General features: G+C 35.9%; 1 protein-coding gene across 1 annotated transcript in view; it reads left to right on the forward strand.

Annotated features, from left to right (window-relative positions):
• The window catches only part of LOC139698752 (condensin-2 complex subunit D3-like), a 32,300-nt gene that overhangs the window by 2,304 nt on the left and 3,511 nt on the right, over window positions 1–26,485 (forward strand). The window contains exons 3-12 of the mRNA XM_071597658.1: window positions 3,411–3,579; window positions 7,149–7,256; window positions 11,630–11,893; window positions 12,106–12,257; window positions 13,145–13,286; window positions 14,536–14,802; window positions 15,983–16,226; window positions 16,944–17,169; window positions 23,572–23,695; window positions 26,190–26,357. Of these exons, the coding sequence (XP_071453759.1) occupies window positions 3,411–3,579; window positions 7,149–7,256; window positions 11,630–11,893; window positions 12,106–12,257; window positions 13,145–13,286; window positions 14,536–14,802; window positions 15,983–16,226; window positions 16,944–17,169; window positions 23,572–23,695; window positions 26,190–26,357 (1,864 nt within the window). The remainder of the gene's footprint in view (window positions 1–3,410; window positions 3,580–7,148; window positions 7,257–11,629; window positions 11,894–12,105; window positions 12,258–13,144; window positions 13,287–14,535; window positions 14,803–15,982; window positions 16,227–16,943; window positions 17,170–23,571; window positions 23,696–26,189; window positions 26,358–26,485) is intronic.

Consider the following 26,485-nt stretch of genomic DNA (forward strand, 5'->3'; position numbering starts at 1 on the left):
ATGATCTCAGCTTAATTAAGTTAATTGCTACATTGCAGTCACTTGCTTCATATTGTCTAAATCAATATCAGCAAATGAATACAGTGGTATCACATTTTTAAACAAGCATTCTGGTTAGTCCTTGTCAACACCTAGGACCTCTGAGCAGCTTTATTGGCCTACTGCCTCAATCACCCACACAGTCTGCTGCATGTAATCCTCTTAATTCATCCATATTTGGCATTAATTAAATCTCAAGCTTTCAGTCATGGTCAATGGTGCTAATGCCAAACACAATGAATGATTCTCACTCGTTGGAGAGTTTTATCTTTTCCATTAAAATTTAGTAATCATGGAAAAATGATTGGTGAATAGGGAAGCCCCCTTCTCCATTGTGATGTTGAAATTGATGATAGTAAAAGGGAGGTTTCCAGGATGATAACAATCTTAAAAGTAATAAAAGATACTTTATGGCTTTAAAAATCCAGAGCTTCAAAAAGAAGCAAGCCCCTCACTTCTAAGGAAATAATGAATTCAAAAAAGTTTCCTAATGCTTTTAATACAATGTGAGATCATCATAAATACCTAGTCAGGATATGACATTCGTTGCATTCTTAACAGGATCATCTTCGTTCAACTGAGTTTCTCTAAGGAAGCATAGATACTGGTTAAATGAACTATTTTTCATTCCATTTGAAACTAAATTTAATATATGTGAAACAATGAAATAAAGCTAAGTGTCAACTTAATTTAAGGTTTTAAGTATAAAAAAGCAAACCTGTAATAAAATAGGAAAATATTCTTGTTTGCACATTTCAGTTTTACCTTTTGGTTACAATAATGACAATGTGGCTTGTGTCATACGCTGCAGCTTATAGTCATGCACCTAGACATGCAAACAAGGAACTCCAATATATACTTTAGGTGGAATCAATACATAATGCTGCTATATATCTAAGGCTCAATGAATGAACTTGGCATTAAATAAACACCAAGAAATTCATCTCAGTAAATCATTCTCTGATGGCAAATCCTTTCTGCTTCCCTTCCTTATATCCAAAATGCATATTGTTTTTCTACTTATACCTCATTTGCCCAACATTCTACCCTCTATTGCAATCTTCAAAATTTCATTGCCTCTCTGAATATGTTTTGCATCCATTTCTCTGGTGAATCATTAGATATTGAAGTCTCAGGTTAATAAATTCTTATCAATAGTTTTAATACTGTGTGAAATGTCTTTGCAAATGACACTTCTACTGATAACCATAGGAGAGTAATTACAAGCACCAAGTTTTTTTACTTAATATGATTTAAAATAAGAACTTACTTTCATAATATTTCAACCAGGAATGATTGCGCCCTTATGACTTTCATGTACATTAAATTATGACCTTCTGGGTTTCTCAAGTCAATTTTTATTGATAAATTAAAATAATTGCCTTAAGATTACGTTTATTGTTCTATTATGTGTGAAACTATGATGAGCAGTTTATACCCACAAATTATATTAAAATTACTGCCCGTAAATGTAAGGAGCCAAATTTATTCTTTAATGAAGTCATTGTAGCCATAGTGTTCAGGATCCAAAGATCACTTTAAACCACAGTATTGAAGCCAAAGGTCAGTGTAGAGGTCACCAAATTCTAATCCCAATGACTTGTTAAGTACATTCATCAGGGTAGGGGGGATTGTTTCCTTCCCTTTTGGCCACCTTCACTTATCCAGGAATATATGGCTCCCGAAAAGGCACAGTTTGGGTGAAGCTGAGGGGTGTACAAATAAGTACGTCAATTAGAATCTAATTTGAGATCTCTGGTCAGAAGCGGAGTGCACTACCCGCTGAACTGCCACCTTTTAGAGATCACCCAATCCGAACTTAATTGCTCAAAACAGAACAGGTGGCACAAGAACTTCTAGAATGGGGCAGAACTCTAAAATTTATTCTTGATACCAAGGGCAATTTAAAAATAAACTATGCATATGCATGCAGGAAGGGTATATTTCCTCTATAAATTAAGGAGAAAGACAGATGTTATATGCTAATGCTCATCATTTCACGGAATAATTTTGGAATGTAATGAGAAAACTAAAAAACTCAACATAGGTGGATATATTGCTAATAGTTATGAAACTTATCCCTTGTTGTCATCTTTTCTCCTAACAATTATGTTGTTAAAAAGCCCTGTAAATTTCCCATCTACTAGCAATCAATCCAAAGGTTGTTTTGATTGCCTTTCCACAACTCTACAATTTATGGCTGTTAACCTTACCGTGCTCCCTCCCATCGCATACTCTTGGGATAAATTGTAAGTTATGATGTGACTAGATTACTAGATGTCGAAACCAGAGCTATGTACACACTATTCAACCAGCATTTTAAGAATAACAGTTTCAGGTTTAACTTTGTGGAATTCCTTCATTATGAGGGTAAAAAAGGAAACTTTACACTCCCACAATAAACATTAAATATTTCACCATGGTTTCGATGCTGCGCATCATCTTCAGGTAATATACATCAACATTTTTTCTACTTATATAGTCTGGCTCCAAGAGGGGAGGAAGGGAGAGGAGGGGGGGGGGTAAGGTATGGGGAGTAAGGGAGAGCAGTAAGTTGAGTTTAGGTGCAGCAACCTCTTAGTGGTCTTGGGGCGGGTATGCATTGATTGAAACAACGGGGAGGGTATGTATTAATGAGACAACAGATCCCAATTTGCCAAGCACCTCTTAGATAAAAATCATACCAGTGACTTCACAGCAGACATTCTTCACACTGAAATGGAAGGACCGAGGTTGAATGCTTTGGAGGAGTTGGAGATTAGGCAATCCCTTCAGTCTGACAGGTTTGAGGTGGTCAATGAAACATTATACCTCTCCCATTCCCCCCTCCTAAAATTCTTAAAAGACTAATATTTTTCCGCACCTACCCCACCCCCACGAAGATAGTGATGATCATTGACTGTCCCTTAATAAGGGTCAAACCTTTGTCGACAAACACCCCTGCTAATTAAATGTAGAACATAATATGTTTGTTTTGTTTCCGCCTCTATTTCTAAGAATGGTGGAGTGTTACATTGTGTTCTTTATTTAATGATCATTTAATTAATATAAACTTTCACAAATTTTAGCCAGTAACCTTCCAATACATACACTCCCCATCCCTTAGACCACTAATAGGTTGATGCACCTAAACTCAACTTACCCCCTCTCCCTTACTCCCCCTACCTTACCCCCTCTCCTCTCCCTCACTCCCCTCTTGGAGCCGGACTATATAAGTTGAAAAAATGTTGATGTGTATTACCTGATAATAATGTGCACCATCGAAACCATGGTCATGAAATATTAAATGTTTATTGTGGCAGCATTTTAAGGATATTCCCATCTAAGAATTGCATCTAATGTCCAAATTTTGAAAAATTCACCCTTCACAGGAAGCAGCTGGAGGAAGCCCTGCCCAAAATTATCCAAGCATTGTGTGCTCGGTTTCGGGACATCTCACCCACTGTGTGTGGCCGTGCCTTGAATGCTCTCTCTGAATGCTGCACACTACCCTCTGCCTTAGAGGTCATCAAGAAGCTGTTCAAAAGAGTAGTAGCACAGGTGACCTCAGAAAGTAGGGACTAGATGAGCAATTATGACATGATTCACCAAAAAATATCTTTTCTAAATGATTTATTATTTATTGAAAATTTTTATTCAAATTTATTTGCTTGTTTCATCACAAATTTCACTCTGTGAGGTTCCACATTTGACACAAGCAAAAATTTCCTGGTTATCATGTTGCATGTCACATTGGAGAGTTTTGTTTTTGGAGCATGGGTAAGAAATGAGCTGGCGCGTTATCATGATGGAAGAACCAGTCACCTGTGTGCCAAAGATCTGCTCTAGAATCCTCTGAATTGAACTCTATGACACTCCAGACATCTCACAGAGTTGATCAATAGTTCTGTGATGGTGTTCATTAATGAGGGCATTGATTTTGTCGATGTTTTTGTCAGTTCTTGATGTTGAAGGGCAGCCTGAACGGGGTTGGTCTTCAATTGACATTTCACCATTTTTAAAATGTGTAAACCACTCGTAGACTCTGGTTTTGCTTAGGGCAGCTTCCCCATAAGCAGCCTTGGGCATTACAATAGTTTCCGCCGCCGATTTCTCCTACAGGAAACAAAAATTTCACTGCAGCGTGTTGCTCTTGATAATCCGCCGTCACGTTTTTCGCCTAAATGAAAAAAGTTGTTTCACTGGAACAGCTCTCACGGATGGACCGATCCAGTCACAGCGACGGTGCTGCACATACTGACGCAGGTGCCATGAGCCTGACGTACGACCGGCCGAACAAAGGCTTCCCCCCACTCTTGCTTCCCACTGCAGCCCATTTCCCATTACTTATGGGTCCCTCCTGTGAGCTGTTAAACCCTATGGTGTATTTCGTTGATAGTAGGCTAGAGCCAAGGCTGGGTATCTCTCCACCCTTCCTCCATTCCCATGCATCCCTGACCTCAGCTGTTGGTTGCCTCCCCTAAAAGCTACTAGCTAAATTAGTGTGTTGGAGGTATGACTTAAATGAATAATCATGCTAAGAATTAAATTATTTCAATTCAGTTTAATCTCATACTGTGTCCAGTTTGATGCTGAAGTTTTTAAAATTATTGATTCCTCATCAGAGGGGTGTTCCCTTAACTTATCACCAAGCAGACCTTATCTTTCAAATAATAATAGTGGTGAAAGTATTTTGCCCCTGTAAGTAAAGATTCTCTTTAAATTTCATTTTGGAAATCACTTATTAAAAAAGAAAGTGGGCTCTTATGAAAAAAGCTCTTTCTAGGCCAAATTTCACAAGGCAATCTTTTCCATTTCTTCAATGAAGTTTCTCTTTGCTGGTCATGGTTATAATGGAGGACAGTTTACAATGGACTTATCTTGTACAGTATGGCTCCCAGTTCCACATGAGGGGCATTTGTAAGTAGTAAAATTGAGAGGAGGGACCACCCGAGCCAATCGTATTGGTGCAGTGGCTGAGGGAAGACACGAGGGGGTCAGGGTTGATAAGGAAGAGGAGATTTTTCACTAATGGTACTGAAGTTCTATAGAACTAAATTATAAAAGTGAAAACTTCAAATTTAATTGCCACTGTGAACAGGAGGTAGTCTTTGTATTCATTGAAACCAAGTGTATGCATCATTAAAGAGTGTGCAACATTTGCAGGACTGAATCATTTAAATGTGTTCGGAATGCCAACTAGTATAATTCACGTTTGGAATGACTTAAAGCACTTAAGCATATAAATTGCAAAAAAATTAAATCTTGGAAGTTCCAAAGTGTAAAAATCATTCGTCTTGACGGGGATTCAAACCCAGATTCCTATGGCCAGTGCCCTAGTAAGCTAAGCTACATCCTCATACTCTCTGAAATTTCACGGACTTAAAAGGAATAAAATGTTATGACTAAATACTGGCTATACAATGTTACAAGTATGCATTTGAGGGAGAAGCCATGACATTAACTTTTAACAGAGTTTGACATCTCCCTTAGTTCTTGGAATTTGTCTTTGTGTTTAAAAAGTTTACTTTAAATTCATGGACTGTAGTGCTATGAGCACAACTACAAATACCTGTGACATTCTGCATTTTAATGCATTTTAGCAGATGACTCCATTAGAAATTACCATTGTGGCATCACCCACAATTCTTTGCATCTTGAAAGTTCCTGTGAATATACGAGGGCGATTCGAAAAGTAAGGTCTCCTATTTTTTTTCATGAAAAATCAAATTTATTCTCAACTTTGTGTACATCATAGGAAAGGCTGAGCATTTAGCTATTTTTCTACATAGTTGCCTTGACGATCAATCACTTTGCATCCTTGTAAGCAGCTTTTTCATATCGGCGTTGTACCTTTCTCCCACCACGTCATGAAGCCAACTGACAACTGGTTCTTGCACTTCCTCGTCTGACTTGAATTTTTGTCCCCCAAGGTGTTTTTTGAGGGCGGGAAACAAGTGGTAGTCGCTGGGGGCAACGTCCGGACTGTAAGGAGGGTGGTCGATGATATCCCAGCTGAATTCATTGAGTAGGGTGGTCGTTTGATGTGACACGTAAGGACGTTCATTGTCATGATGCAAACGCACTCCTTTGACAAGACACCTTGTTTTAACCAAGGACCTCCGGCACAATATTCTACATGTAGAAGGAGCCACTCTCTTCATTAAGGCCTTCCTTTATCTCATGAAGGGTAATTCTCTGGTTATTGCGCACCATCTCGACAATTGGAACTGCCGTTGATTCTGGCAAACTCGGCCGCCCCGACCACTGCTCATCATGGACATTCTCCCTACACCACTTCTGCACATTTTATATGTCCATACACTTCTCACTGTACACTTCCACTAAATGGCGATGAATTTATATCGGAGAAGCAGTCGTCAGTTGGCTTTGCAACGCGGCGGGAGAAAGGTACGACGCCGGTTTTTAAAAGCTGCTGACAAAGATGCAAAAAGTGATTGATCGTCAAGGCGACCATGCACATATATATCTTAATTGCTCAACCTTTCCAATGATATACGAAAAGTTGAGAATAAATTTGATTTTTCATGAAAAAAAATAGGGGACCTTACTTTTCGAATCGCCTTTGTATTTAAAATGACCAGTCTCATTGAACTGTAGACATGATCAGGTGCAAAATTTTGACTTGGTATCTGATGATGTCTACTGCTTGATGAAACCGGTCGTTTTCAATAAAATGCTTTGCAATTTACAGTTTTATTTTTCACAAGTTATCATTAAGTTCCATAAAGTTTAGCCAAATGCCATGGAATCCACTTCAGCACATCATTTAATATAATTTTTTGTAGGAGGTTAGTGCATTTTTATTGTGTTTAATAATGAAACATATTTTCCATAAAGTATTCTGCAGTAATATAGAATATTGCTTGATAAATAGCTTGTGTGTCTGTTTATTCGACATCGTATATGGTTATATGTAAATGTTTGTAATCATGGATGCAAATGCTACAATATCAAATAAAATAAAAAGCACTCGCCAATGTGTATTCGTTCATCTGTTTTTTGCTTCTGTCACATGTATTGTTTCGAGTTTCTGTGTTGTAAGTAATTTAAAAGATTTTATATGTAATTTCATCAATTAATTATTTACATTTTTGCATTTTTTTTAGGAAGATGCAAATTCAGAGGACCCATTGACTGAGGGTGAGGTATTGATCACAGAGCTGTTCGAGAGGATGTCAGACAACAGAGCAGGTGTGAGACGTTATGCACTGCAGGTAATTATTGCTGGCCATATGTTATTGTTGGTGTATGATAGTATCCATTCTATAATAAATGGTAGTCTACGGGTTAGGTAGATTTTGTTGATACTCAGTGGATCTATAAAATATGAAAAATGAGGTAATTTGCCTTTACAAAGCATTTAAAAGTTGCTGCTGAGGCTAAATGAGCATATCTTAATTTGAGGAATAGGTATGAGTATGCCATGGCATTGGTGAAACTAAATGTAAATCCTGATCTAATTAATGTTTAACTGCAAATGTAAAACTGCTTGTAAAATAATCAGCTCTGAGGTAAAGGACAGGGAGGATATCATGAGTGACTCAATTACAGCTAGTGACTCATTTCAATATTATAGGACCTCAACACAGGAAGTGGTTGATACCATCACCTCAGATAGTGTTCCTTTTCAGGAATTGATTCACAATATGAGTTGAACAAAGAATATTTTTTTTGAACCGAAGTTATCTCATCTCAGATTTTAAATATGGCGGAGCACTTGGAATCATCTGAAAGTAAATATATATTTGAAGCATCAAACAACTTTATCAAGTCTCTCATTAACTTTATTGATGAATATCTGGCATCATGTAAATAAATGTTTGCAACAAGGTACATTCCTGGGTAAACTGAGCCTCTAAAGTAGTTGTAGAGCACAAAATTGATTATAAAGGTTGTATTTTTTACTACGCTCCCGGGAAGCTGTGCGAGGGAGCGGATGCGGACTCTGACCACAATTTAGTTGTTATGAAATGTAGCGTCCATTTCAAAAAGATAAGGCAGGGGCGGCGAGTTAGAAAATGGAATGTAGAAGCATTAAATGGGTTGAAAAGGAAGGAATACAAATAGGCGGTAGGGGAAATCATGGAGGATGGTTAAGAGCTAAGTACTATCGAAGAAAAATAGGAATGTATCAAGAAAGGGTTGTCTAAAGCCGCAAAATACACTATTGGAACCATTAACGCTAAAAGGACTAGGAAACCATGGATCACGGATGAGATGATTACAAAGATGGATGAGCGGTGAAAATGGAAGAATGTAAATACAGAATTAGGCAAAATGAAGTAAAAAGAATTAAACAATAAATTGAGGCGGGCAACAAATAAAGCAAAAGAAGCATGGGGGAAGACGCAGTGCGAGGATATGGAAAGTCTGCTGAGGAAGGGTGAAATCGGTGCGCTGTACAGCAAAGTTAAAGATTTATCGGGAAGTAAGAAAGGGAGATCAACGATAGCAGTTAGAGATAAGGCGGGTAAGGTAATAGTCGACGCAGGAAAGATCCAAAAGAGATGGAAGGAATATATAGAAGAACTGTATAGTAAAGAACTTAGACCCACAAAGTTATACATAGAAAAGGAACATGACGTAGAGGAAGATAGCTTAGGTCCAGGCATACTAGACAATGAGATAGAAAGGGCATTAAGGGAGATGAAACTAAATAAGGCCGTGGGGGTGGATAACATTCCCGCGGAACTTTTAAAATGCTTAGGAAAATGTGGGAGGAAGAGGCTATATGGGCTGATCCGTAGTATTTACGAGGAAGGAATCTGGCCGGAAGACTTTGTGAGATCAGTTTTAGTTCCTATTCCGAAAAAGGTAAAGGCTACATCATGTGAGGACTATAGGACAATAAGTTTGATATCCCACGCAGCTAAAGTTGTTCTTAGAATCATAAACAAAAGGATAGATAGTAGGGCAAATGATTACTTAGGGGATGATCAGTTTGGTTTTAGGAAGGGGAGAGGGACGCGTGATGCCATTACAGTAATGAGATTATTAATCGAGAGGAATATAGAACACAACCAGGAGGTATTTGCCTGTTTCGTAGATTTCAAAAAAGCGTTTGATAGAGTGAACTGGGAAAAACTAATGAGTATATTGCAGAAAATAGGAATAGATTGGAGGGAAAGGAGGCTAATCCGCAACCTGTACATGTCTCAGACTGCTCAGGTGCGAGTGGGGAACGGGGAGTCCGGTTGGGCAGTGTTAGGAAGAGGTGTAAGGCAGGGTTGCCCATTATCACCGTTGCTGTTCCTGTATGCAGAGGAAATGATTAAAGAGGCATGGGAAGAACTGGAGGTAGGAATGAAAGTGGGCGGGGAATTCGTAAAATCAGTTAGGTTTGCTGATGACCAAGCTTTAGTTTGTCAGTCAGCCAAGGGGCTGCAAGCATTGCTTAGTTAATTGGAAATTCAGTGCGACCGGTATGGGATGAGAATCAATATTAATAAAACGAAGGTTATGCGATTTTCTAGAAAGAAAAAGGCTAAGCTTAATATTAAAATAGGAGGGCAAAAACTAGAGCAGGTAGAACAGTTTACGTATCTCGGTAGTGTTTTGGACCAACACGGTCAAAGTAGTTGGGACGTAAGGAGAAGAATTGCGCTAGGCAAAGAGGCTTTCACAAGGAGGAGGGAGTTGATGACAGGTACGTTGAGTAAGGACGTTAAGAAAAGACTCATAAAAACTTCGATATGGAGCGTAGCTATGTACGGCGCGGAAAAGTGGTCATTGCAGCAGGAGGATAGACGTAGACTGGAGGCTTTTGAAATGTGGGTGTGGAGAAGAATGGAGAAGGTAAAATGGACAGAGAAGAAAACAAACGAGGAAGTACTTGGTATGGTGGGCGAAGAGAGGGGTTTGTTGGGAGAAATCCTGTGAAGGCAGGAAAAGTGGATGAAGGGGGTGTTGACCGGCAGCGGGATGTTGAAGACTGTAATTGAGGGGAGAATGTTAGGCAAACAGGGAAAGGGAAGGAACAGGATAGGGACGTTGGATGGGATGAAGGGAGGAAGAAAGTACTCAGAGCTGAAGAGGGACCTGATGTAGAGTAGGATGTTGTGTTTTGCTAGGGGTCACAAATTATTTATTTACTAATTATGTCCATCCAAAAACCTAACTTAACCGGTAGATTACCTAATAATAATAATTTATAACTACAGACCTTTATCCATTATTTGTGTTTTTTCCAAAATTATTGAATTTTTAATGTAATATCAGCTTGTACTCATTTCTGGTATTGAATAATATTATGCACCTGAGAATCTTAGTTTGGTTTCAGAGAAGGCTAACTAAGTGTTGATGCCTTGGAGAATGTTTTTGATAATATCCTTAAAGAAAATGCTGCATGAGGACAGGTATAAGAGGATAAACAACGGTAGAAATGAAAAATAATCTAGCATGCGTATACAATCAGTATAAGTCTAATCAGAGATTTGCACTATCCTCAAATGCAAGGACAAATTTAAGGAGATAGATACTTCAAAGGGAGTGACAAGAATATGTACACAGTGATTACATATTCTCAACAACTTTAAAAGATTGTTTCTCATATTGATAGACAAAAAGCAATGTAATGCAACACAAAATATTTTATCATTTTTGACAAGGAAAAAGTAATTTTTGTCAACCTCATTAAAAAGATGCCAGGTTCATCAGCAGCCTAAGAAGTATATAAGGGAAGCCATGCCTGGTTGAAAAGATGTTGAAAAAAACTGTCATCCATGGTATTGTGAAGTATGATGAAGAAGTCTGTTCCATATCAAATGGAAAAGAGAACTTCATTGGTGACTTCAAGTATCTCATAGATTCTGAGGGTTACCTGCCACAAGAGGTTTTTCATTGTGATGAGACGGATTTCTTTTGGAAGAAGGTGCCAAAGCAAGCCTTTATATATACATGTAAAACCAGGGTAATCCATTGCACAGGCACGAGCCAATAAAAGGTTTTCTCACCCTGTTATTTTGTGCCAATATTTGAACCCCTACGTACTTAGTATTCAGATACACTGCGAGCCTTAAAGAAGTGTTTGGTCCAGAAGAGTAGGCTAATTGCAATGTGGAAGTAATGGGAAACTGTTGTATTGTACTATGCATACAAAGTATCACCCTAATAAGACGAGTGGCTCTGCACCTCAGAAATTTATTTAGCGATAATGCTGAGTTGCATTTTTCCCAAATTTTGAAGCGTCAGCAAAAACAAATGACTTAAGACAGCTTTCTAGTAAAAAGGAATTAGGGACTTATCACAAATAATAAACTATTTATTTAGATTCTTTTGTGTTTTTACCAACCGGGTTCAATTTCTAGTCAGATCTTTCCACAGGAAAGAAAAGATGTTGGTAATCCACAATTCTAAACAATTTGTATAATTTTCTTTGAATAAACCTTGTACATGGTTTATTTTCTTCAGTATGGAAAAAACAATATAGGTAATGTATCATAAATAAAAATTTATCAATGTTTTAGTTTCCTGCCTTTACATGTTCCTTAGATTGACAGAAATAAAAACTGGGAAAATATATTTTTTAAAATTATGGGTCACAATTCCAGAGTATTATTAGTAAATAATTTCTTGTAATCTCTTCCAGGTTTTAACCTCTCTGATTCCTGCCTGTCCTAGATCTTATCTGAGGCCTATCCTCCTTTTGATAAGGCACCATTGCCTTGATCCATCATCCATGGTGCGTAAGACTGCACTATTAAGTTTAACCACTACCATTAGTATGCCATTGCTTGATGTGCAAGAGTCTGATGTCAGTCAATGCATTGATGAATTAGAAGAGTCATTTCTTCGTGGAGTATTACCGCAGATCTGTGACCGAGACCTGAGAGTTAAGGAAAAGGCTTTAGAGGTGAGTATGTGTGGAGCATGACATTAAGACTGTAGTGCAGCTGGCTGTTCTTCTAACCTTGGTTGCACCATTATGAGTCCTTCATCTGTGTTATCTGTATTGCATAGGCATCTCAGAAAGTTTGTCTTGTTGCTCTTTCATTTCTAGATTTTTAGATGCCATATGCCATTCTTCAAGGACTTTATATACCTATATGATTTTTCTCATTACAGTATGCGTGGAATGTTATTATTTTGGGAGTAACTACTAGTGTAGGCCTGCCAAATCCAAACTGGCCTTTAATCCGTCGTTTGGAGACCCTTCGACTCTTGCCTTTCCTTTCTGAAGCTTGTTCTGCATGGACCAAGGACAAGAAATTTTTAGGGTGAGATATTTATAATGAAACATATCTTCCCGGAACAAGTATTTTGTAAGATGCAGAATGATATCCTAAGTTGAAATAGATTTGCGACATTCTGAAGATAAAGTGTCTTTTTTTACATAATGTAGGTTGTGTATAAATAATAGTTAGAGATGAGAAACTGTATGAAGGGATTAAGTGGTTAATCAAGAGCAGAATAATTATGATTTCCTCAGTTTCATTGTAAGCTATATAAGCTATTACATTTTCAAAATAATTTTAATGGTGCAAACTTAGATTGGCTCATAAGCTACATGTTTTGTTCAAACTTATTTTGGGTAGATGTATTTATGCCTGTGAAATAATTAATTCCAATTTTTTACATTGTATAGGGGGCCAATATAATAAGAGAAATTGCAAGAATGTCAGTAGTTTGTGGCATATTAGGGACAAAATAATAATTTGATAGTGAGGAGAAAAGAAGTCAAGAATACTATTTGAGTTGCAATTTCAGCAATGTGAATTAATTTTTCTTTTTTGGATGGATAATATTTATGGGGAAAGAATGTATATCAAGGCAAAATGCCTTAGCTCATTTATCATGATTGAAAATTTCTTAATAACAATTTACCAAATTTTCATGTCCCCAATTAGCTCTGCATCATCTTTCATAAGTATGATGTGATGGTGCTGGGCAGCTTTAATTGGCTAATATTACTTTTGGCAATTTATTGCCTTGATTCTTAGATCACACAAATTTATCATTCCAATAAGTGAGATAGCACAGCAACAGATACGCATTCCAATTTTTTGTAATTGAGCTTCTAATTTAGTGACACGGTAACTCTAGGCCAAAATCTATGCAGTTTTGTGAAAGAAATCCATTAGAAACCTTTCCTTTCTGTCTTCAGAAAAGATTTATGGCCTTCCATATCACAGAATTTGTTGGGGGTCAACCGGTATCCAGCATGGATACTCTTATCAATAGTTACGGAACATTCAGCCATACCAGATGCCGTCTACATTATGAATCTTTACATGGAATACCCCCTGGTGAGTGAATTTATTTGCTTCCTATTGCTTTTGACCTGTGGTTAAATAAACTTTTCACCAACTGGTCATTGACTCCATTTTTTCTGCCAGATAAATGTGATCATTTACTTGTGAATTATTGAAAGCAAAATTATATTTGAATATCCTTATAAAGTGAATAACTTATCATTAAGTATTACCTAAATGGGCTTTATTTCTAAACTTCTGACTACACACTTCTCTGACAAACTTTTTACAATCAGATCTTCATAGGCAGACCCGTGCCTATGAAGATATGATAAGAAGCTATCACCTTTGGTAAATTGTCATTTTTAATGCAAAAAATGAGTGAAAAACCTTAATAACAATAATAAAGAACAAATTGCAGCACTTTTCTTCTACACATTTATTTATTAATCTTGACTGGTTTCAATGCATGGCATCATCTTCAGGTGAAGATGTGTATTATGTGGCAGATTTAGAATGGGGAAATGTTACTTCCACATGCCACCTGGTGCGCTTCTGAAGGTCATTTCATTCATGCTCTACAAACACGTGTGCATTGGTTTTCAGCCTACCCTCTTTTATGTCTTTTCACACTCTACTCAGTTTTGTTTTTTCCCAATGTAGCTTTTACTTTATTTATTATTATTGATATTGCTTTTTAAAATATATGTTATGTTGTATTTTCTTATGATCACTGAAAAATGTCAAGACTCTTTATTGTAATGATTGTTAATTATACATGCATGTGTATTATGAGGGGTTAGGTGGAAGAAGGGACTATGTAGTCTCAATCTTGCCCCAATAAAGACATTTTATTAAAATTATCAAATACCCTCTGTCATATGCATAGTCTTGTATTGGAATGGAGGGGATATATACCAGCAGCCTAATATTCAAGGGCATGTAGCCATGATAACCTTTCAGATGACAAAATTATTAATAAAAATAAAATGTATGTAATACTCTTTCTCCCTATTTATACCACTATTCTTCCCCATATAACACAGAACCTACCTTCACCTAATAATAAATATTAAACTTTATATCAGTCTTCTTTGGCTCATCAAAATAGGGAGAAAATAATAAATGGTTATTCTTTGAAAACATTCTGCTTTTGTATCCAGCAATACAATCCCTTTTTCTATCTTGTAAACACATTAATTCATGAATTTTGAGATGGTGAAGATGAAAATATTGAGTGGAATGGAATTCTCATGTAATGCATAAATGGAAATCATAAGTTTTTCCAATATGTTATTTGCAGGCTGAAGACATGAGCGTATTTGATGAGTGTACGAACATTCTACTGATGCGTGTTCTGGGCAAGGTGTCCATGGACCTGTCTGAGGAAAATGCCAAGCTGCTGGAATCTCACCTTCTTGATCGAATCTCCGAGTTCTCTTTTCCACCTTCCGTCATACGTCCTTCTATTGATGCCCTCTACCTCATATCCAGGCATATTTCCTTAGCATCTAACCAAGGGAATAATGACCAAAATAAGTTTCCTCCATGGGGTACAGGCCTCATTCAGGTTGGTAACCATGATGTAATGAAAGCGACAGTTTTCATGAAATTTACCCAAGGAGAAAGGAGAGATTTACATATATATATATATATATATATATATATATATATATATATATATATATATATAATTTTATATATATAATTTTATATATATATATAATTATATATATATAATTTTATATATATAATTATATCTATATAATTATATATATATAATTTTATATATATAATTATATATATATATATATATATATATATATATATATATATATATATATATATATATATATATATATATATATATATATATATATATATTGTAGTCTATTACCTAGCCATAAATTATGCATTAATTAATTGGCACTAGTCATAATACTAGTGCATAAAATTGTATGTTAATTGTATTTTGGTCTTTACTAACATAATCTATTTCTTAATACATAGAAATGATGTCTGTCCATGGTATGTCATCATTTGTAACCAAAATTGTTATTATTACAATTATAAAACTTTCTGAAATATGCTCTTAAGATTTAGTTAGTAAAAGATTATATTCCATGTATATGAAGAGCATTGCTAATAATAATCCATATTTAAAAATGGTCAATGAACAATAGAATCAAAAGTGATGTTATTAGTCAATTACAGTTTGGAGAATATTATTAGGTTTGAACCCTTTCAAATTTTTTTTGGTTTCTGCCAATGTAACCCTATGATACCGCTAATGGCTAATATTTTTGTTGCTTGTAGTATTGAAAAAACAATTTACATGATTTTGCATTGAAGTGACATAAAAATTTTTTGTGCATTAAACCTACAGGTAAAGTTCCCTCAAGTCCTGTGAAAGGTACTTTAAAATTTAAATCATTGAATATAAAACTGATAATGGGGTGTATGAAACAATGATAGGTTTCTCTTCAAGCCAATGAAAGTTAGGGGAAACTTTTCCTGGCCACCTCAGACAATGGTATCCATGTTAATAGTTCTATTTCATTAAGGCCATTTGACTTTCTATTTTGCAAAGCATTGATCTTCAGTAAATTTCATAAAGTTATCAGGAAATCTTTTAAACTTTATTATTTTTACCCTTGAGAACCTGGAACCAGAAATATATCTAATCTCTGGCCACCCTTGATGATATAGGAATTCTGGTTGTATGGAGGCTTGAATTTTTCTTCTGTCAGTCATGTGAGCAGTACATCTTATCGGCCCTAAACTCAAGAGGTGGTCTAAGCAGTAGAAGAATGGGTGCACATGGGCGAGTTGCTCAAAGACAACAGCAAGGGGAAGCTCAGGGCAAAGATCAGGAAGAGGAAAACCTCATCAAGCGTATGCTGACAATGGCAGATGTTGCTCTGGTCTGCCCTGAAGTGGTCAAAAATTCCACCCTTGCTGCCATCCAGGGGATTCTCTTCCCCCCACCCAATGGTAAGCATAATGCATCTTCAAAATTACGTATATGTGAGGATTATTCTACTTCAGTGTCCAGAATTTTGGAATCTGCAAAAATTGAACCAAAGGCTTCTGGAAACTGATCTTTTATCACTTTTATAATATGTCTGTAATAATCTGGTAAACTGAATCATTGGCTCTCATGGTGTTATTAATAATTCCTTTTGTATTGATTATTAATTGTAAGAGTGGCTGTTTATTTGACAATTAATAAGTAAGAGTGGCTGGAGGGTTCTGGGTTTAAATTGTGTAAAATTAACAAACTTTATGTAGCAGTAGGAGTTTTAACTGTATCTTCACCTTGAAGGGTAGTTAAAAAGTTGCTCCTTCATCTTCTTGAGAAAGACAGTTGAACATTATAGGCATGACCTCAATCAAAAATAAATATGTGCTGTAAAGTTGTCGTTGGTGCAGCTGGAAACATATTTTTTTTAGTAGTTTCCTGGGTTATCTTAATTGGTAATGATTTAAAACTCATTAGGCCATCACATTTTTTAAATTATATTTCCTCAGTAAGTTCTTCTCTACTCCTGTACCTGCTCTTTAAAATATTTCTGAGGTAAAAGGTAATTTAATACTGTACGGAACTATGTGGTTCTGAGGGGAAGGTCCCTGAATGGTATTTTGTGTTTTCCTCCGTGAATGGCCTCATGTAAATTGTTAATGCATGCTGTTCATTGCTTTTGGATTCAGTGAGGGCTGGGAAGAGACTGCGTACGCCATCCCCAAACCTGTGCTCCATTGCTGTGGTAGTCCTGGGAAAGTTGTGCCTCCAGGATGCTCGCCTTGCAGCCCGGATTGTCCCCTCCCTGGGCTCCCTCCTTCAGCGACCTCCACTCACCCACCCACCCCCTGCCGACCCTGCTTGGGCTTCCCTGAAGAACAACGTTATGTGTGCCCTGTCTGACATGTGTCGAAGGTGTGTGCTTTGTTTCTAAGAAGTAGTAGAATTAGAATTTTGGGTGCGCCAAGTGAAATGATTGTTTCTTACCTCATCAATTTCATTTTCTCAACATCATTCAATACACATCCCCATTGTAAACATTACATACTGCATATAAAGTATATAAAGATGTGATTGTGACAATCATTGCAATTTGCTTGACCTTATTAGTTGTAATTGAGTTTCTTCAGTTTGGAAATTTTAATTGAAATTATGAAACTTTTTTGCTGAAAAATCAATGTCTATGTTTTGAATTTACTGAACCATCCTTTAATTTTAGTTTTATTTTATCTGATTGTTTGGTACCTCTAATGTTATTGTTTAAAAATTATGTATTTTATTTTATCAGATTGATTCCTATGTTATTTAATAATATTAAATATAAAATTAGTCCATACTTTTTCAGTGGCAGTAGTTTTCCTGTTGTTGTAACAAACAAAGTAATTGGTCATAAGTTATTTTAACCTTTTGCACTCGGATGTCGTGTGACTCGACACGGTTAGCCAAGGCAGCAGCTCGTATGTCGAGCCACACTCGACACGGAGTTTCACCACGAGGGGAATTGGGATTTTTGTCTATTTTTGCAATAACTTTTCTTGTAATCATCTGCATGAAAGGAAAAGGAAACTTAAAGCTTAATTAATAGCATCGCTTGTTTTATAAATGAATAGTATCGACCCATGATGTCGTCGTCGACATAAATGCCGTCTCCCAAAGGATGCCACCACCTACGCAGATGTTTTTTGTAATCTATTTACTGTGTTGTAAGTTCTTTTTCATTTGTATTGTTTGCTTTTTATTATTTTGAAGTCAGCTAAATGTAAAGCAATGTCTTATAGAGATTATCGGTGCCTGAAAAAAGATCGCCAGAATGTAAAGTTACCTCAGTCAGCTGATCCTTAGTTCATTGCCTTCTAGTTTTGACTCTTTCGTTTCCTTTTCTTCCTAGTGTCCGCTGTCTCATCAAACATTCTGCCTGCTCTTTTCCTATCTATTGCATAGTCAGGAATTTTGAGTAGGAGGGTCCAAGATATGATCTATTATATTCATAGTTAAACACAAACCTTAGGCCTTTTCCTGGAGTCGTGCTTTTTTGAGGTTGCATCATCCTCCTGTGGTAAAAAAACCTTCCTTATCTTAGTCTCCGAGGTTTACTTACGTTTATAGAAGCATAACGCAGGTGTTTTCCCTAATGACAGAGGGTTCTCTTACAACAGATGCTTTCCCTTTGGACGAATGCTTTGCCAGCTAGTAGTTGCTCATTCTGAATGATTTTCCCCTCCTCACGATGGATAAGTATTCCAAAGAATTAGAAAGCAGCTGTTTCATGAGGGAAACTCTAAAATGGTGGTGTAAATTGTTTTTCTGGGGGCTTCAGGTCAGTGTTGTAAATTCATTCATATTTTATAAAGAATACCAACAAAGAAAAATAAAAACCGATCTCGCATGTGAAATTTGTTAGGAAACTAGTACACAATCTCTTTGGAGAATCCTGAGATGGTACACAAACGTCCAGGGTTAGATTACCATCCACAAACATAGAGCAACATTTAGATGGAAAACTCCATATATTCACAACTGACCCTAACAAAAAACATGAAGATTGTGCGGTTTGCTCTAACAAAAAAATCAAAGGAGGAAGAAGAGAGACGATATATATCTGTGAGACGTGTGAATGTAAACCAGGTCTTCATGTTGGTGAATGCTTCCAAAAATATCACACCATGAAAAGTTATAGAGTTTAAATTATGGTTTATCAATAAAGTTATCAATAATTATGTCCAAAAATCCAAATAAATAAGTTTGTATGAAAAGAAACTCCAGTTTTTCATTCTAGTGCCACGCTTAGCTAATTTGGGGTATTTAAAAAATTGAATCCCGAGTAGACTAAGGCAATCGAGAAAAAAGCACCCGAGTGCAAAGGGTTAATACTTTTTTAATGGAGTTTTCAGTATTTGATCATCTACTGAAATTTAGGAAGAAAGTAATGTGTGACACCTTTGATAAATTCATTGTAGTCATGATTAACCAAGCAGTAGTTTTTTCATGTTTAAGGCATCATACAAGGGGTGTCCCTGACATCCCCAACTTACAGGTATTATACTTGTATGTATTTATTTGTCAACACTATATTTATTTTTTATTTTTCCATTACTAGTAATTTATGACTTATTTACCATTAATATAATTCAGTTCAGGATTGTTTGTTTTAAATTGGAGTTTTATTTCTACATCTCAATCTACAAGTATGATAACTAATTTCACATGTTTTAAGGAAACGAAGTGCAGAAAATGACTGAGAATTATTTGTTTCTATTATATGGAATGGTTGCACAAAGTTAAGCCTGACTCCATTAACTATATAATAAATCATTTCTGGTGTAACTTTGTGGAATTGTTCCATGATAAATAATGTCAAAATAAAACTTTGTTTGTCATGCATTTTGCCGCCCCTAGGAGAGGGGAGTGAGGGGAAAACATCATGTCATTCACAAATCGATTGCTTCCACTACTGTAATTAAGAATCTCCCATTTCAAGAATCCCTAGTCTTGCACCTTAGCTTTCAAAATGAAGAATATGAGGGTTGAAATCACTGGTGTATTGGTTTTCTAGTAGATGTTTGGTAAAGAGAGAAGATGAATCATTCCTCTTGAAGTAATACTTATGTTCCTGAATCCTTTTTTTGAACTTTCTCCCAGTTTGCCCGATATAAATAGCTGGGCAGTCCCTACACTGCAATTTGTGTACTCCACTTTTGTCAAGTTTTTCAACTTTGTCTTTGGTAAAGCATATCATGTTCTGTGATTTGTGTTCATTGCAAATTGCAATCCTGAATTATGGGAAATGTCTTCTCAACTTGGGAAATGTTACCCAGGCATGTTAATTTTCTCTATTGTACTTTTTGGTCCTTGAAACTGCCATAGATTTGTCTGGTGACTACTCTGTTCAATTTTTTACTATACAGTTTATTTATCAGATTAACTGGATATTCATTACTGATGGCAATTTGTTTACGCATTGAAAGCTCTCTTTCCTGATTTTCTACTGACATTGGAATGGCTAACAGCCTATGAAGGAGTAAATGAAAGGCTGTGTATGTCTGTGACACAAGATGTCTGGATGAAGTATGTTTTGTTTGGTCAGTTGCCATGTCCTTCTTGAAGATACTGAACTGAAGACTTCTCCGTGTCTGCAAAGTCTTCAAGTCAAGAAAGTTGAGAGAGCCTTCCTCCTCTATTTTGGTCGTCAGCTGAATGGATAGGTTCCATTGGTCTAAGGTTTTGATGGACAATGCCTAATTTGACACAGTGCCACTCCACACAAAAAGTATCATCCACTTAGCAGAAGCATTTAAACATGCAGTTAAGCCTTACCATGTCACAAGAAAATAGTTCCTGTTCAAAATTGTCCATGAAAACCTTGGACAGTGTCTGGTGCACATTCTTCCTCCAAGTTCAAGTGCCCTATTTGATTTTCTCCCCGTTGATGGTCACCTGGTGACCGAAATACCGGTATAGGAGTTCTTCGTAATTATTTTTATTGGCCTTAGGATCTTCTTCCTTGAGATTATTTCATGAAAACCTTGACTCGTAATGGTGATAAAGGGGAGCCTGTGGCCAACCCACTCAGTTGTTGATCAATTTTGTTGATGAATTTAAAATAGTTCTGAGACATACCAACTTCCATTAATGAACACAGCTCTGAAATCACCGGGACCATATGCCTTTTCTCACTATTGTGACTTCCGCTAGCAGTAATGGTTCTTTACCAGGAATACTAGTGAATAAATTCCTTACATCTAGGGATAAGGATGCACTTTGTTGGGAGGATTACTCCTGCCATCTTACTGGCTAAGTCCATAGAGTTTTTGACCCCGAATATCGGTATAAAATATGCTTGGAACAAGGAATTCACTTTCTTGGCATTCAGGTGATTTGGTTTAGAAATATTGAACACAAACGATAACAAAAACAAAAGGATAACATATTTTATCTATTTTGAGAAATCATTATTCACTTTCAAGAGGTGAATGTTCACATGACGTTTTGACTAAATTTCTCATAGATGTGTCTTAGATACCAAATTCATGTCCGTATGTATACTTAATGCATTTATACCTGTGGTGATCAACAAAAGAAATATTATAACTCATTAGTTCAATAGTTTCAGCCTCAACTTTGTGGAAGTTCATTTTAATAAATGAAAAAGAAACACTTTGTTCCAATCCACCACTTTATTACAGGTACGACTAGTTTCGACGCTACATACCAGAGGTACGCTAGGTACCTGAGGATTGACGCCGTAGCGTCGAAACTAGTCGTACCTGTAATAAAGAGGTGGATTGGAACAAAGTGTTTCTTTTTCATTATAACTCATGTTTATCTCCTTGTGCCTCTGCTAGTGCTGTAGTTGACACACATTTGTCAACAGAAATGGCCCCTAATCCTCTAGTAAGATTATAAAATGTCAGAATTTTGGGTTCTTTTTTGTCTCTCGTGGATTTGACAACATATTTTTCTTGTGTTAAGCAGACATTGAGGTAACATATTTTGTCTTCTTGAGAATGTCTAACTCAAGTGTCATACAATTTCCAAAGTAGAATATACTTCCTTTTTTCCCTCCCCTTTACATTTTCTATTTGCAGTGTCAATTATTTTTTTTTAATCCAATGGGTTCCCACCAATGTTGATATATGCTTAAACAAATTGTCAGCAAAAGATAGATGCTACTCGATGATGATACAAGCAATAACTTCTTCAACAGCAATTGCACTTAAGGACTTCAAAGATGCTTAAAACAGATTTTCCTTTACAACTCACTATTGTGTCAGAAGCAAACTAAAAGAGTTGCTAATGCAGAGAGATTATTGCTCACTAGTTTCCACTTGACAATTTTGTAGGCAGCTGTTGATTGTCAGCTATAATAATATAAATTCATTCATTGACCAGTTTCTACCTTTGTAATGTTGGAAGGCTCTTTATTTCTACTGTGCTATTACATTTTCCCTCTTTGTTACATTAAGAATTAAACTTCAGATGCATACAATAATATATACATGTGCAGGTCATTCTCATGTTATGTCAGTTGGATGAGGAAAAAAGTCACACATAATGGGTTCTTCCTACATGGCAGAATGATGCATGCTAAAGATTCCTTTATTCTCATAAGAAATGCCTGCAAATGTATGGGAAAAAATGTAATGGAAAAAAATGCTTATCAAAAATATTATTATAAGCATGCATAAAGAATTATTTAGAATTTCAGTCCATCAAAAAGAAAAAAAATCTTTTTTACTTAATAATTAATTGAAATTATGACTTAATAACTGTAGACATTTCTGGCTGAAAGGATTTTATATAAAAGATATTAATAATCTTTAGTACATCAAGATGTGGAGTAAACATTGTACTTGAAGTAAATTTGATTTTGTAAATTTATTACCAAAAGACTGGGATGTGCTGCTTACTCCATGCAAGTACTCATTGCAGTAATCATGGAAAATATCCTAACCTTGGAGTTTTTTTAGGGCATGTTAGACACCCTTCACGAATTAGTGTTAGAAAAGTCATTCAAATTCAAAGAATAATGCCAGAATAGTAAACATATTTAGGAAAATTATTTTGAAAATTCTACTCCTGAAAAAAATACAGCATATTAGGTAAAAGTAACTTAAAAGTGTAGCAAAAAAATATAGCTAGGGTGGCTAGCATACTCCGCATGAATACTGCTGGGTTAAGAACAAATAAAATTGTAGTAATTTAATTTGAACTCAATTATTCGTGTGGCATTTGTGAAAATAAGCTTGTGCACTGCGTTTGTCAAGAATTAAAGTTATGGAAATAATTGAATTGCCATGGAATAAATAGACTCTTAAAAAAATAAATGGATCATAACTGCATCTATATATTTGTTAGGTGTTATTAGGATATTAGTAGTTAAATATCATTATTTTTACATATATTTTTTCAATTTTCAGTTGTTTTCTATTGTCAAAATAGTTGCGACATTTTTAAATTTCTTCTCCTTGCCATAAGTTTCATAGCAATTAATTTTTGCTGGCATTTAATCAACAGACAATCTCACTCTATCATAGCTAAAAAAAGATTGCTCATAATTTTCATAGCTCTTGCATTATTATTTTTCGATGATATTCTTAATTACCTTCTGCATGATTTTCACGATGAAGGACATTTTGCCAGCAAAGCACATTTTGCTATGGTGATCAAATCAAAATACTCATTTAAGATAGGTGCTAGGTTTTCTATGGTAATGCATGAGTAAAAGGTTCTCATGATCACACATGAAATCTCATCATAATTCACTTGGTAGATTGGGTGCATTTTATGTGAATAGATGTTTGAAACTTTGTTTTGCAGTTTTGCTCAATTGGTGGATCCTCTGCTGCCCAGAATGTCAGCCTGCTTGCATGCTTCTGACACAACCCTTCGGGAGAATGCTCTTGTGCTCCTAGTACAGCTCTTGCAAGAAGATTACCTTAAGGTTTGTCAGTCTTTCAGTATAATTATATCATCAAATTATTTTGCTGGCAGATTCAATACAAGTAAAGGTGAAATGAATCAAAGCCAAGATTTCACAGCAACTTTAATTACTGTGTATACTATTGTGAAATGTTTTGGGTATGTACATGATTTTTCTCTCCCTATGGATGACTTTGCTGTGGTGGAAGGGCTTGTACTTTCTATTAACCCCCTGAGCTCTGCTGGGGGAATCAATGATATTTTTTCCTATTTGGATCACCCATGCGAAATAAGTAAAATGGTGGGAGCCATACAAAAGGTAGTCCACGCAGCATCTGTTCTTGGTAGTTCACGCAGCATTTGACCAAGTGGGGTGGACATTGAGTAAGGGTGTCACATCAAAAACACTGTAGAGGTAGACAACAGGAAACCACCTTGATTATTATCCAATGAGCTGGTGATGGACAGGATTATTAGAATGAGTCCTAGATTAGATAGAGGACTACAGGACTTGGCCTGATTGGCTGCATGTCTTGCCCTGCACAGTATTGAGAGAGGCAGGACTTCTGGGGTCATCATCTTTCAAAATCCTTGCAAAGCAAAAGTGAGAGTAGAAGCACAGTAAAAACAAGAGGACTTAATTAGTTAAAATAGCATGTTAGGATGATTTTGTGGCCAGGAATATCAGAAAGTATAAAGCGGGAGATGGAGGGAAGAAATGTAGGTATTTTAGGGATTTGTGAAGTGAGGCAGTGAGGCGAGGAACAATGGTTTAGGATCAAGAAATGACCTTTGATGAAGTAATGGAGTACTTCAGGAGACAGGGTTTAATCATTACAAACGCATTTTAAGCACCACAATAGGCATGCAGTAAATTCTCGATTATCCTTGCTAATGGATGTATGATGAACCATGGATAGTAAAAAAAACACGGTTAAAAGAAATGTAGAGTAAATACAAGGGTATTCTGAAAAGTTTCCAACCTTACAAATAAATGAGAAATTTTTTAATAAAATTAAGAATACAAAGTATCTTTCCACTGTCCTTTATTTGCATGCAACCGGTTTCAACGCTCAAGCGTCATCATCAGACATTTTTTCTTAAAAATTGTATGTATTTTTCAACATAGTCTCCTTTTAAAGAGATACACTTTTTCCAGCAATGCTCTTTAATTTTTTAAACCTCCCAAATAGTACTAGGGGTCTTTCTACTCAAAATAGGCATTTAAATATGCAAAACTTGCTTGCTTAATCAGTGCCAGCTTCTTTTATCTGGTATTCGTGAAATTATTTTTAAAAAATTTCAATCCATACATTTAGATTAGAAAATTTGTCTTCAATAATTTTTTTACATAAAAAATATTTTCATAATTAGTTTCTACTGCTATTACTTAGCTCACACGAACAGTTAAATGCTTATGACATTATTTTTTAAACAGTTACATTTGCCATTAGGGATGTCCCAGCAAACATCTTCATGGTAATCAGATATACTTCTTTTCTATCCAAATCTTCAAACAGGGTACTTTTGGAAGAAAATTTTCTGTGTTTTTTACAAAGTACATCTACATCAATACCCTGCGAGCTACCAAAAAGGTGTGTGACAGGGGGTGCAGCACCAGGAAGAACGGGTAAGGGATGAGGGGGTTGGAGTTTTTCAAATGGAAGGGGAAAGGCTGGGGGAACCTGCAAAAAATATTTACAAATATGCTAGTATAACCATGCGCAGTCGCTACCTTATAGGTTAATACTTATTATGTCGAGCCGACTAGTTGGGGATTTCGATTACAAACTGATAGTAAGTACAGCAGAATGAATAATCGAGCAATCTTTGTCCCTGCCAGTCTTTCCTAGGGAACACCCAAAGGGCTACTGTGGAGACTCCCATACCAGAGCGAAGATTAAATGTTTCATTTCCATTGAAATGAATTATCAATAATCATCAGGAAAGTGTTTAGGATAAGAGGTACTAGGTAAATAGTGTGTGCTACATGGACGACCTTATAGTAATACAAAGACGAGCTTCTAAGTAATACAGAGACGCATGGTAAAATATAAGTTTATGTATAAGCTTACACTAAAGCAGTGCTGAAACTGCAAGCATGTTTTTGGCAAACAACTTGTTCTTGCCAGACAGTTCAGGACTCCCCTGAGAAGGGAAATATTTATCTAAAGAAAATTTGCTTAAAGTACAATTAAATCGGATGGAAAAACAAAAAACCTTCCTTATAACAGTCAATGGCATTGTTTATCCATTCAATGTTTTGATGAGGAATAAGAAAAGCATATGTCCATAATTGTAACTAACTTAGTTGAATTCCTTGTTGATTCATTTATTATCAATTGTTATAATAATTGGACTTAAGTATCAAATTACAATTTTTGCCTTGCAGATTTTCTAAAATTAAAATGAAGCTTAAAAATATAAACATTTTAATTCTGTTTACCATTGCAGAAACATATGTTTCGTTAAATTATTCTTGGCATTTTCTGAATTTTTGGGCTATCTTACTACAGGTTCGGCGTGGAGCATTATTGTTTGATCTTTTGACTGCTCTCAATGATCCAGAAATTTCTGTGAATCAGTTAGCTTCTTACTACCTTGGTAGGTGTCTTTCACACAGCCAGCCAACAATCATGTATCAGAATATTCTTCCTGCATTATTCCACTACAATAGCTATCAGGTGAGTTTTGCCATCTTAAAGTTGTATTTAAAATTCTTTGATCAAAAAATTGAACTATGTTTATATCTGGAGTGATCTCTTGTGCAAATTGGTTCTTAAATTGCATGAAAATTTAATTTATATGTACG

The sequence above is a fragment of the Hetaerina americana genome, unplaced genomic scaffold (assembly GCF_022747635.1).
Source record: "Hetaerina americana unplaced genomic scaffold, ioHetAmer1.1.p SCAF_9, whole genome shotgun sequence".
Classification (NCBI taxonomy): domain Eukaryota; kingdom Metazoa; phylum Arthropoda; class Insecta; order Odonata; family Calopterygidae; genus Hetaerina; species Hetaerina americana.